This window comes from Haemaphysalis longicornis, unplaced genomic scaffold, assembly GCF_048455015.1.
Source record: "Haemaphysalis longicornis isolate Haplotype H1 unplaced genomic scaffold, Haemaphysalis longicornis Haplotype H1 scaffold_4, whole genome shotgun sequence".
Classification (NCBI taxonomy): Eukaryota; Metazoa; Arthropoda; class Arachnida; order Ixodida; family Ixodidae; genus Haemaphysalis; species Haemaphysalis longicornis.
The window spans coordinates 117,193,793-117,207,447 of NW_027526361.1; the positions used below are offsets into that span (position 1 = coordinate 117,193,793).

General features: G+C 48.7%; 1 protein-coding gene across 1 annotated transcript in view; it reads right to left on the bottom strand.

Annotated features, from left to right (window-relative positions):
- LOC144179953 (ubiquitin-conjugating enzyme E2 Z-like) overlaps positions 1-12,608 on the bottom strand; it is a 31,494-nt gene extending 18,886 nt beyond the window's left edge. The window contains exons 1-3 of the mRNA XM_077708367.1: positions 12,523-12,608; positions 8,218-8,290; positions 288-475 (exon numbers count right to left, since the gene is read on the bottom strand). Of these exons, the coding sequence (XP_077564493.1) occupies positions 288-475; positions 8,218-8,290; positions 12,523-12,608 (347 nt within the window). The remainder of the gene's footprint in view (positions 1-287; positions 476-8,217; positions 8,291-12,522) is intronic.
- Between the last annotated feature and the right edge of the window lie 1,047 nt (positions 12,609-13,655).

Here is a 13,655-nt window from a genome sequence, read left to right on the forward strand (position 1 = left end):
CAGTGGCAAATTCTTTCTTTCGACTTCAAGCATTCTTTCGACTTCAAGCAAATGCGGACCAACGGTATGCAAGCAAGCCCGCAAAGAAAATACGAACACGCCTGAACTCCTCGCACTAAAGGGTCAGGTATACCAACATGAATTTTTGCTTATGCACATAGAAAAACCAGTCCTCGTCCTAAACAGATTCGCTGTAAAATGCGTTGTGTGGCTGTGTACTTGTCGCAACTTTTCGTAATGCTCTGTCCATACCGTGTCGAAACTGAGTTAAAATGGCTGTTGCTCACCCCAGAATACTGAGGCACACTTTGCCGTTTGCGTAGAGGTTCGGGTTGAAGCGCACACGACCGCCATCCGTAGTCAAGAGGCGCACCCGCGGAGGCGCGATGGGGTAGTCTGTGGGGCACTTCAGCAAGAAGTGGAAGAAGCCTCCTTCGTACGGGGTGTCCAAGGGGCCCACCACCAGGGCATGAATCTGCAGAGACACAAAGGCGTGATGGTGAGGGCAGTTTCTTTCGGAAAACAATTTCCAGGCTTGATATTTGCGGATGACGTTGTCGTGTTTAGTGAGCCGGAAGAACATGCTCGAAGGGTGCTTGAGGAAACGTACTTTGGAAGCACCACCGTACGTAGGATTGAAGATCATCTTAAGCATTTTTTGTCCACTGCCGTATAAATGCCTTACCCATTGTTTTTTGGCTGCTGCTGTACCTCGCTGTGTGAAGCCATTTTTTCCACCAAATTTCCTTATTTCATCGCTTCATCTGGTTATCGGTCTTCTTCTTCCAGTCCCGTCTGCACCTGGACCTGGCCCTTTACACCAGCCATCCTCACTGTCTTTTATTGATTTTACTTTTGTTCTTGCTTACTGATTTCAGTGTCTACGTTCTCACCTCTCATACTTAACCACTGTTTTGGCGCTGTTTGCCCCAGTTGGCCTTGCGCCATTAACATCCAAAAATCATCATCATCATCAGTCCCGTCTGCGTTGATCACTGCGTTACCCTGGTGTTCCACTTGTTTCCACTTCTCTACAATACATCTGGAGTCCAACTATACATATTTGTATACCTTAGACTATTTACCACGACAGTTTGCTCACTAATTGAAGGTGGTTGTTTCTTATTTCTGAGCGTTACTCTTATTCTTTTTTATATGCCTGGTTCGTCCGAACTGAGTTTTCTCTCAAGGTTGTAAGTAAGTTCCCACGTTCCTGAGCCATTAGTCGGCAACAAAAGTAGGCATTAGTTGCGTAATTTTCTTTTCTAGTAATAGATGTATGGTTGGTGAAATACTGTATACACAATGGCATATCTACCCCTTATTTTCCTCCCTTCATTTGGGTGGGCACTCGAAACTCTCTCGAAGTAGCCGACCACCTCTTCTAGTTATCCATTGTCTGGACTGAAAGTGTCTCGAAGAGATCCCTTTAGTCTCACTCATAGTATCTTAAACCTAAGAACATAATCTTCTGAGCATAGTTTCTGAAGCGCCTTTTCTTCCATGCCAACGTACAAGATGATGAGATCCGCAAATCATAAGTGGCTCACATATTCTCCGCTCACTCGTACCGCTTTCTGACTACCTCGTATGGACTCGCTGCAAAGATTATTCGTGAGATGGTGTCTCGTTGTGCGACGCCATTTTCGAATAGGGAATTTCTCACTCCTCTTATGAAGCGTTACCGCGCATGTACAGTCATGGACAATTCAAATGCGAACCGCGGAACGCGTGGCCGAAGATACCGGTGCCGTCACCTGGCAGCGGCCGTGGAAAACTCACGGACATGCGCAGTTGAGATGAAGGGAGCTAGGCTGCGTGTCCCACTCCGATATGTTGCCCCCTGCTCGCTCGCATGCTTGCTTTGTCGGCGCGCCGCAAGAGCGCTGAAATATGAGCTGTTAGCGAGGCGACGCAAGATAGCAGGCAACTGCGGTTACTCAGCGCTCGGCGCCCACGATCGGCCGCTCCCCGCCTTTGCCAGCATCACATAGCTGCGCGTGCGTGGCGCAGTGACTCGAACCAACTACGACCATTGGGACTGGCCCAAAGCCATGTTTAGTGCAGTCAGGAGTTGATCCTGAGGCGTCGCATGCATGCCACAAGACCAAAAGAAAATAAATTAGCCCATTGGCAACGACGTCGTAACTCGGTTTATTTCGGCCAGGTAGCAGCCGCACACTGCCGAGGCATACAGATCGCAGCATGTGCTTTGTGCCAACAACAACAAAAACAAATGAGATGACGGTGAGCGACAACCCGAAAACTGCCAATTAGCCGTGGCATTATTCCAAAAAACTGTTAAAAATGCAAGTGTCATGGCTAACAGTCGCCGGGATAGGCAGCAGCCCTGGACGACAAAGGCAGTGGCGGGAGCCTTTTTGAGACACTTCCATACTTGGTGAAGTCCCCCTTGGCAGACACAACAGCCGCCACACGTCGAGGAATGCTCTCGAAAAGGCGCGCCGCGAAGTCGGTAGCCCGGAGGCGCTGCCACTCCTCTTCGACACCTTGCCACAACGCGTCACGCGAGCCGCCCTGTTTTTTTACACCCTTTTGGGCCGAAAAGGGTGTAAAAATCTTGTCCCATGGCTAACACCCTTAAAAGGTGTTTTGGGAAAAAAGGGTGTATGGATGAAAAAAGGGTGTTGAGGATGCTCAGCACCCTAAAAAAAGGGTGTTGAGTCTCACACCCTTTTTTTGGGGTGATGGCATGCGCAGAGGCGATGTCAAACGGCGGAGCGCGCAGTATTCAACACAAGCAGCCAATACGTACAAGTTACAGTTGGAACACGGGATGCAAGCGGTACAGGGAGTGCATACTTACTTACCAATACATGTGCTGTTCTTGCTTTTATACCCAGCAGAGGAAAGCCCCCAGATGGAGTCGGTGGGCTTGTCGCAAAAAACTGATATTTTAGCGCTAATTTTGGAAGTATGGATTTTACTACGAGAATATACAAATCAACACGTGGATTTGCAAAAACTTTTTAATTACGCGGTAGTTTCTCTGATCCGTAACTTAAAGAATTTTATTAAATACCATACAAATCTTCCCTGCCACCTCAACACCCTTCATTATTTCAACACCCTTTTTCCCAGAAGGGTGTAAAGCTACAGATTAGGGTGTTCGAAACTAAGAAACAGGGCGTAAAGAAAAAAAGGGTGTAAGAAAAGACCGCCAACGAAGAAAAAAGGTGGAGAGACCTCCAATTTTGGAGGCATTTTGTACCTGTTTACACGGGTGGACTGAACATTCTCTACAAGCGGGCGCGGGGGGGGGGGGTTGTACCTCACGATGTTTACAGCAATATGAATTGGCATAATTTATTACCAGTGAAGCTCTTTAAGCTTCAGGAGGTAGTTTCGGCAGCATTAGCAAAAAAATACAAAGAAAAAACTGGTGCGCCTGTAAAGGGTGCACCACCGCAGATAGGGTATTATGACAGTGAAGTCGGCTTTCGAGCTTGTTAGAGTGTGAGCACAAGGGGCGTATGCGTATCCGCACCTCTTACTGTACCATTTCAAAGGTACTAGTCTTTTTGGATTCTAAAAGGTAAAAAAATTCGGGCAGCTTGCAATAGTGGTGCAAGGCTGGAGAAACAGCAACGCTGGGGGCCGACCTACCTTGTTTCCCTCTTGGATCTCCTGGGAATGGGGAGGGGGGGGGAGGCGGACACACTGGAACAGCCTTGAAAAATCCGGTTAAATTTGGCCTCATCCCTGAGCGGTCATCCTGGCTTAGCAAGAACATTGTAAACCTTAGCAAACATAACAAAACCTAGCACCACCGGAAGAAACTACGTCGACCCCCAGCTCCGCTGTTCTTTTTTTGCAACTGAACACCTATTTCACACCGTTTCAATAACCTACAGAAAGCCAAGCGTGTTGCAGTTTGTAAACATCCTTTTCGCCACACGACTACAGTCTTCTTAATTTTGAAGGTTCAAATTGGTGTTTCACGTGCCAAAGCTAAACTTGGGGCATGAGGTGCACCCAATAAGGAAACGAGCGATCATTGCATAAGAGCAATTATTTTTTTTTTTTTGCGTTTGGAAATTTCTTGCGAGTAGAGGAGTATATGAGGGGATGTCTTCTTTACAGTGCTATTATGCATCCGAACAGGGCCTTATTCAATGAACAGCTGAACACCTTTTCCACACCCTTTCAACACCCTAAGAAAAACCAAGGGTGTTGAAGTTGATCAACACCCTTATTTTCAAACAAAAAGGGCGTAGAGCTAGAAAAAGGGTGTTGAGACTCAAGAAAAAGGGTGTAAAGGCCTGCCAACACCTTTTTTCCACCTATGCTACGCCCTTTTTGGCTAAAAGGGTGTAAAAAAGTTTAGTGTGTATAGCTGTCGGCTGCTAAAGGACTTCTTCATTGCTCCCCACACGTTTTCAATTATATTCATGCCCGCCTTCTGCGGTGGCCACTCGATCACCATCACGCCTCGCTCTTCCAGTAGGTGTTTTACTGACCGAGCCATGTGTATCGGGCTTCGGTTATGCTGCAAATAATACAGACCATTCGCGAATGGACCATCGAGGGCGTAGGGTGTAACCACACTGGCAACGATGTCCTCGTAGGCAGCCGCGTTGAAGCGGCCCTCGATACAAACTAACGTACCGAGGCCATGGCTTGAAATCGCCACGGTTAATTGGCAGTTTTCGGGTTGTCGCTCACCGTCATCTCATTTGTTTTTTCTGTTGTTGGCACAAAGCACATGCTGCGATCTGTATGCCTCGGCACTGTGCGGCTGCTACCTGGCCGAAATAAACCGAGTTACGACGTCGTTGCCAATGGGCTAATTTATTTTCTTTTGGTCTTGTGGCATGCATGCGACGCCTCAGGATCAACTCCTGACTGCACTAAACATGGCTTTGGGCCAGTCCCAATGGTCGTCGTTGGTTCGAGTCACTGCGGCACGCACGCGCAGCTATGTGATGCTGGCAAAGGCGGAGAGCGACCGATCGTGGGCGCCGAGCGCTGAGTAACCGCAGTTGGCTACTATCTTGCGCCGCCTCGCTAACAGCTCAGATTTCAGCGCTCTTGCGGCGCGGCGACAAAGCAAGCATGCGAGCGAGCAGAGGGCAACATATCGGAGTGGGACACGCAGCCTCGCTTCCTTCATCTCAACTGTGCATGTCCGTGAGTTTTCCACGGCCGCTGCCAGGTGACGGCACCGGAATCTTCGGCCACGCGCTCAACGGTTCGCATTTGAATTGTCCATGACGGTACGTCGCTTTTACATGAACGGTAGAAGCTAGATGTATGCCTCTTCTACTTTCGTTTTTTTCAGTGCGTCTATCTCTACAGGGGTTTCTATTGAATCAATGACTCTTTCGTAATCTATTGCTGACATGTATTTTAAATTGGAATAGGGTTCCATGTCTGCTTTGTCATTTTCTTTTCATTTAATATCCTTCCTCTACTATTTCCGCAAAGGTATGAAGAGTAACCGAACCCTCTTCCCCGATTTGAACTTCTGCTTCCGCCACTACAAAGTTAAAGGACACGTATTTGAGCAGTCTTAATGTTACGCGCTCGTTCTTTGGTATCAATTGTTACACAGAGTTCGGTACCTTATTATCATAAGCTTCTAATGCAGACTTGGAGCGTGTGTGCTCGGTAAGTTCTTTATTTTAATACTGATTAGAAAATTTGTTTATATCACCTTTCAGATGAGGTTGGACGGACTCATATAGACAATAAGATGGCATTTGTTTACTATCTGGTGTGGATTCACTTAAAAATTATGTGAGGGGGAGAGCACCATTTGCTGCAGTCTTGCAAAATAAACTTTCGGGGATACTTTTATAAAGGGTGGGTTCGCCACTGTATCGTGGCCTCGCTGGGACGTTGTGACCAGACGTGATGGTGATGGTGTGATCAGAGACGTAACGTGACGGTGTGACCAGAGTGTGTCTTCTAAGGCAAAGCAGCAAGGAGCTCATACGGCGTCAAACAAAACACGTTTACCCGCTGGAAGACTGCTTCAAATACGTGCGCTACAGACCATCCTAGCGCACTGTGGCGGGCGGGAATCTGTTAAATATCACCATCATCTATTCTGAAGAGGAAGAATATCAGCTCCTCACAGCGCAAGCGCGCGATCAGTTCTGTCAGCCATTAAAGAAAGAATGCAGATGGTTCCCCAGCCTCTTTCGTGTTTATATATGTGAATATATTTATGTTTGTGCTTATTGGCGCAAGGGCACCTAAGACAAAACAGCGTCAAGGCTATATTACGCTGTGCTTCAATATGTCAGGTTTTTGCTTAAAATATGTGACATGAGTATGACACATCCTAAAAATTGGCTGCGGCTTAGCTCAGATAACCTTGGATATGGAATGCAAAAGCTTGGCTAAGTCTAGTTGAGTCTTGTTTTCACTTGGCTAACCTTGGATGTAGTTGCATTGCCTACCACGGCTCAAAGCTGTTCGGTCCCGTGCAACGCTCACAGGAGGAGGACCGGGGAACGCGGCGTTAATTCACGGCGAACGCGTCGTTCCTCTTCGTCAGGCGCGAGACGAGTCACGTAACCGGAGATGACCCAGCGGCGCATGCGTGGGAGGCTCCGGGGGTGGTCGGCTGCCAATCAGCTGATCGGCCGCCGCGACACCGGCGGCCTTCGCTCGGGCTGAGCAGAACGGCTAAAAACGGGGCCTTGTGCGCAGCGCAAATCACGCGATGCGCATCGAGGGGTGTGTCGCCGGGGGTGTGTCTCCAGTCACCGGTCAGACGATGAAATTTCGAATCCGCCGAGAAACCGCTGGACAAAAGTAGTAAAGATTTGCTTTAAAATTCTGTTCATATGAGTGTAGAGGGCCAGTAGGCTAGAACATGAAGTTGTTCATGATGGCGGATGAAAGGGATTATGGTTGAGACGTGACGGCGCCTCCAGCCCAAGAGCACGCTACGCGATGGCTCTCCGTGCGAACGAAGGAAGCATCCAGACCTCGCTCAATGCTCGTAGGCTCTGTGGTTACACGCTGTAGGAGATGAGTTTTAAAAACTTGATGTCTGCAAGATAGCTTAAAAGACATTTGTTAGGGACCATGGTTTATCTCCGAAGAATAGTGAAGGTTGCAGCGGAATGTAGGAGGCGCAGATCTTAGGGCAGTGTCGTTTTCTGGCCTCATTGCAGGATGTGCGCTCAATAAACACATGGAGGACGGAGAGCTGTTCCCCACACTCGCCACAAACTGGTGGGAGTGTGCTATTCAAAAAATATGCGTGTGTAGTGTAAGTGGGGCCTATTCGCAATCTGCAAATCAATTCTTCAACAAATCTGTTGTCTTTTTCTTTGTGTATCTTTCTAGGTGGGGCTTCATGGAGTGGAGTTTGTTGTGTGTCCCATGTGTGCTGCCACCATTTACGGATTGCCTTTGGGATCACTGGTTTGAAATCCTTGTGAGGGACCTGCGGTACGTCAACGCCACTACGGAGAGCCGCGAAAGTGGCATTCTGGTCGGCAATTTCATTGCCCCGAATTCCAGTGTCTATGGATCGAGCAAACAAGTATTTTTAGTCTTGACTTATAGGCAGTTATAAGAGCTTTAAAAAAGGTGACTTAGGACAACGTTTTTTGTTGGTTTAAAGAAATCCAATGCTGTAACCACACTTAAAGAGGCAGTGCAGATAATTGATTGTTGTATTTTGTTTTGTCTAGTGTGTTCCACCGCGATTAAAATACCACAAGATTCTGCTGTAAAGATACTTTTATTTTTTTGTTTAACGTCCTTGTGCAGGCAAGATCCGCGTCATGTGAAGCACAGGACACGGCAGAAGAAGACTTGGTGGCATCCATGTAAAACGAAGTAGTATAGGGATATGTGTGTGGTAAATGTAAAAAATAATGGAAGACCAATTCGCGGGGTGCACGACGCTTGTCAAGTAGTTTAAAGGATGTGTCATAACGAATAGTTGACATGGCCGAAGGCTTAAAATGTGTAATGCTTCAGTGAATAAATCATTGTATATTGCCGGACAAGCGCTAAGGGCACTATGAAACACTAAATCTTTCGAATAAAACAGACGTATTTTGTCTGCATGGTCCCTGTAAGTATTTAGAGAGTGCTGACTACTCTACGTCCAGTGTGGTGCGAAGCGTGCGGTTTCCGGCGAGAAGTGCTTTTCAACTATTTCTCATTTCCGACGAAGACAGAGCTGATGTGTCCCTACAGAATAAATCCATTGAAGAGGCAGCTCACTTTGGTTATGTCCTGCTCTTCCGGGACGGCGAACACTCCAGGGGGTGGGTGCTCGTGGAGGTCCTTGAGGTCCCTGTCGCGCGCAAGCGAAAGGATAGCGCAATTACTTTCCGAATTTAAGAGTTGTACGTAATGAACCTTAACATGTAATCAATTTGTCGGTTATTTCTTGACACGCTTGACGCACTAAAGGGAATGAAATATGTCAATTCTGGACTGGGTCGCCTCATATGAGAACATTTTATTCCGGGGGTGCGACTCTTGCGTTGTGTTTTTTCCGTCCGTACAGGACACCGCATGCTATGCGCCCTTCAGGTGCTTCATTTACTGTGTAACGTCCACGCTGTGCGCCAGTGGATCGCCAGTCGCAATTAACACGAGCAGTTGAAAAACAAAGGAGTTCCACTGAGCGTGAAAGCTGTCGAAAGTGCACAGGGGTTTTTGCCAGAGGGGCTGTGGCCCATTCTTCGCTCTTTACTACCAGCCCCTCAGTCTCTTCCTCGGTCTCACTCCTCTCTTTATGAATTGAACAGAAGTTTGTTCAATGCAAATAAATTCTCCCGCCTTCACACTTCTCGCGCACCGTTTCCTGGGATGGCTGGCATCATTTTCTTTATATTTTGTTTCTTGTTCTCACTAGAACAGGACAAGAGGGAGTTCTGTTCTTTTGGGGGAGAAGCCCCTTGGGGGCCCTGGCTGTCGGCGTCTCCTGCCGTCGTCCTCATTTCATGCAGTTGTGGTGCTGAAACGCAGGGACACGCGTTTTCTAACGCCTCCCGCTGGAACTTTTCATCTCCGTTGGCAAAAACGCGTTCTAAAAGTACCCACCGGGGCACTCGTCTTCCAACGCCTCGCGCTAAAAACGCTTTGCGTTTCAAAGACACGAGACTTTTACCGCAAGGGTATGTACTTCTACCCCGCAACGGTTTCATCTCCATGGACAAAAACTCCAAGGCGCCAAGAATACACTTTTTACTGCATGCTTCGCCCCTCACCCAAGTTTCCCGTTATTGGAGATGGCTCGGTTTTCTTTGTGCTTAGTTTCAACTCGCATGTGCCTGAGACTTTCTGTGCCATTTCGAGCGCGTTCTTTGTTCTTCGGTGGCGACATTTTTCGCTTACCGTAATTACCCGATTCTAACGCGCCCCCGATTCTAACGCGCACCCGATTTTCCCGGCAAAAAAACCGAAAAAACTTGCACCTCCGATTGTAAAGCGCACGGAACTTCGTGAGCAAGAAAAACGAATGCGAGAGAAACAGGCGATTTATTTCTCGAGGTCATGTCACTCATCTCACTCGTCGCTCTCCGCTGACCACAACATCTCGTCCTCGGTGCCGTCAAGCGCGTTCGCGATGCCACACTTCATAACGGACGTTCAACCATGGTCGATGGGATCGTGGCCCACACCTCGCACGCCCATCCTGCGAGCTTCCCCAGAGGCGCACGCTTCAGCCGACCGCTCGTTTTGAACGTGTGAGAGCCGCTGCTGCCACTGCTGTTATCAAGCACGCAAGTGGAACGATTTGACGGTTTGTGTGAACGCCGATAGAAAAGCCTTGGAGCCTATGCTTCCTGCGTCCGAAAAATCGTTGCTAAAAGCTTTGGCGCCATCTAGAGATGGCGATGGCGATAGGCGGGACGAAATTTCCGTTGTTTCGGCAGCTTCGGTTTCGTATCCGATTCTAACGCGCATGCGATTTTTCAACCTATTTTTCCGGAGAAAAAGTGCGCGTTAGAATCGGGTAATTCCGGTAATATCGCAAAAACCAACACGATGAGCGTTCTAACTAAATAGACGCGGGACGTAGGATTAATTACCTATGTTTTGCCTCAAATGTAGCTGCAGTTTTCTTTGCGCTAAAAATGGAGACATTTATGACAAGTGGCAGAGATTCCAGGAGTTTCGAATGGTCGTGCGTATATATACTTCTTTAGCAAGCATCCTCTTAACTTTTACCTGGAAGGCTCAATCGCGGGACACGCGGGTATCATTTCGAAGCTTCTGTTTGGGTGCGTGACGCCGCAGGAGTTTTGGTCCGTGACGCCGCGTGACCGCGGTCAAGCTACGAAGACAAGTCGGGCCCCATTCGTGTGCCTGTAAGGCTGTAAGGCAGAATATGGCTCCCTAAATGCGCTCGAATAGCTATATAGACGGCGTCTTAAAAGCGGTGATTCTGTTCAAGCATTAAGCAAGGTAATACTTTGATCGAAGGCACTCATTATATTGCCACTGCTCTGGTCTATTTTTTCCGCTGCGCTGCGTATCGCGCACACCGCTTCACCGTGCTTTTTGGACTTCAGGTAGCGAACTGATACGAAGTCCGTTGTCTTGGTGCTAACCCACTAGGCCGCGTTTTCACGGCTGCGACGGAAGCCCAGCGTACTCATTCTCTGTCATGGTGACGTCACGTAAGCTGCACGCGTTTCTGGGATGTCGAATAGAAGTCGCTGCACCAGGAAGGGGCAGATCGAGATGTGAGAGCGCCTGGTGTTAAGGCATGTAAACCCGGTCGCAGCGCAGCGACAGGGTGCGAGGCATTGTGAAATCCACGTCTTCTCTGCAACGTCTCGTCATATAATGAGTGTGCAACCTTTCCACAAGTCGCTCATTCATGCCAGTCGCCGCTGATGACAGATGCGGTAGGCATGCCGGTTGGCTTGCAATAGGGGGCAGCTGGCGTTGCGAAACGTAATAAATGAACGCCCTGTGGGCACGAGGTTACAAAGTAGCTGCGGCTTAGCTCCTGTTGACACTCTAGGCGCCATCTCGCTGTGACTTCCCAGCGCAGCGTCAGCGTGCCGTTCACATGACGTCGACACGGCAAGAACTGAATAGGCTGCGCTTCTAACGCAACCATGTGAACACGGCCACAGAAACTCGCACGTTATTCAGGCGCGTTGGAGAAGGTGCAGCGTCATTTCGATGATCGCAAGAACGCTTGCACTACACACCGAGTGTAAACGGTTCACGACGCCGGCGCAAGTTGTGAGGCGGTGCGGCCCGTCTAAGCGCAGCGTATGTTTAAACCATAACTGAGGCCACGTCTGGTCAACTTTTTTATCTGTGCGCATTTCCTAGCCGGGATTTCAGGGGGACGGAGTCGTCGGGTTTTGTTCTCTTCGCGTACCGGTATCTTCTGTAGGCGCGCGGTTCCTGCGGCGTAGTTTAGTGAAGAGTCCTCGCACCGTTTCATATGAACTGATGCATCTTTCCCATCGTTCATAATTGGGAGTTTCTTTAAGGTACTTAATTACGTAGCAGACGAAGGCTCATGCGCAGTGCAGCAACGTTGCAAACTCGCTGGCAGCTTTCGTTTTCGGGACCCTGCATGTTGGTGTAGATCCAGAGACGGCGCCTGAAGCGTTTACCCCGCGTGTGACAAAAACGTTCCGTGTGCTGTAGCCTTGTACCCAGAAGCAAGCAGGAGAGCTTCCTCTAATCCAATGGCACAGCGGAGCAGACGTTAACACACCCACAGATACTGAAAAGGAATCAAAGTTTTAAGGAATTAACCAGCGATGTATTCAGCATAAGTTGAGTCAAGTCCACGCAGCAGCGCAGGATATCCTTAAGTGTAGACTCATGTGCCTGCCGCATCCCCAGCCCCCGGTAGCGATCGAGGACTCAACGCCAATTGCGTTGCTGCTACCAGTATTACGTTTGCGAGAACTGCCTCTCAGGGCGGTATTATGTCATGGCAACCACGACGCATACCAAGCGGCCGTTGCTTCAAGTGTGTGAAGCAGCAGGAAATGGCTAAGGGTGCTATGGCACCAACGATGTCTCCTATTCGGTACCCTAAGGTCGCCGTACTCTGGCCGCCGTACGCCGGTAATGCGGGGTTGCGTTCCCTCGTGGGCACACGCCCGCCATTTCCTGTGCGCACACAGCGCCGCCTACTGCTTCGCTTGGTACAGTTGTTCTCATATTTAATGCAACGGCTAAAAGATCTCTGCTGTTCGGCCTCAGTATAGCCTAGGTGTAGAATCGTCAGCTTTAGAACGAACGCCCTGTGTTTGTGGGCGGCCAATGCCGAATTCCGCACAAAGCCCGCGATTTCTTTATTGTAAAATGTGCTCTTAGCCCAATTCCGCGGCTAATTTTCGTATCTTTTAGGTCAGTTTAGAGGTGGAGTGCGGTGTATCAAGACGCCTAATTAAAGTTTTGAATCGCTCAGGAAGCGCCGAACTCGTACCTATGTTGGAAATGAATATAGCGCAGGTGATACCTATACGCGGAGCCAAACCCCGTGGAAGGACCACAGAGAAATCAGCAGTAAAGAACTGTTGAATTCACACTTACCGTCGAGCCCTCTGCAGACATTGCGGAGACGGCACCTCGGGCTCCACAGGTGCACGTTCCCACCAGCCCACCTTCTTGGAATCCATGCCGTCGTCTCTTTTGCTGCAACGAGCAGCCACGGAGCAGAAATTAAGATGATGGTGATGATGATCATGATGTCCTTGAAGTGTTTTTCAGATTTGGCAGAACCCTTAGATACGCTGACATCTTCACAGCGCATAGCCCCCACGTCACAGAACTTCCGGTGATAATATTAACAAATTCCCAAGATACATGTGTAGGCCAATGATACTGAATGACATGAAGAAAGATACAGCAGATATAACAAATACTCACTGTCATCATCAGAACGATAACATTTGGACAGCTGGTCATGCAGAGGTGTTTGAAAACACTCAAGTTGATACACTCTCCCGTGAGTTTAGAATCGGGGCACCAAACCTTCCTTTGTTGAAGCCGAATGGTCGTGTCATCCCGAACGATACGCTACAAGATCTTAACCTGAACAGGAGGGCATTGTCTCTGCCTCACCATAACTTAGACAGCAATCAGTATTACTAAGACAGCCGCACACTAACACTCCATGCAGCCCAGCTAGACGACATTTTCTCTCCAAAGGAAGGACAGAGAACCACCAGTGTGCAAACGCTGTGGCGGATATCCCAATCAGAAACATGGCCTATGGGAATGTCCCTGCATCACTCCAAGTGCACTTGGACATACAAACAACAACCAGCTGTCGCATGCCATTGACCAGAGCTGGTCTGCACTCTGCTCCTTGTTTGAGAGACAGCACGTTTTAGTGCTGTGCGTAAACAACGCACAACAGCTGTGCTTTAATTCAGTGGATCCGACCTGTAATCGGGTAGTGTCAACCACTGATGGTTCTTGATTGTTTTCTCTCTCTGCATCTCCACGTGACATAACCTGTTCCTCATCCGTGGTGTTAACAATGGCGATGCGATGTGCTTAAGAGGGCACATGACAACAATGAATACGGACCAGGCAATGCCGCTCTGCATATTGAATGGTCTAGGTAATAAATTGAGTGTTATTTTGCACAACCCGAAACTAAGCGCTGGCTAGGATAAGCGGACACAGACAGACAGCTCGTTGTGATGCATTTTTTAGGC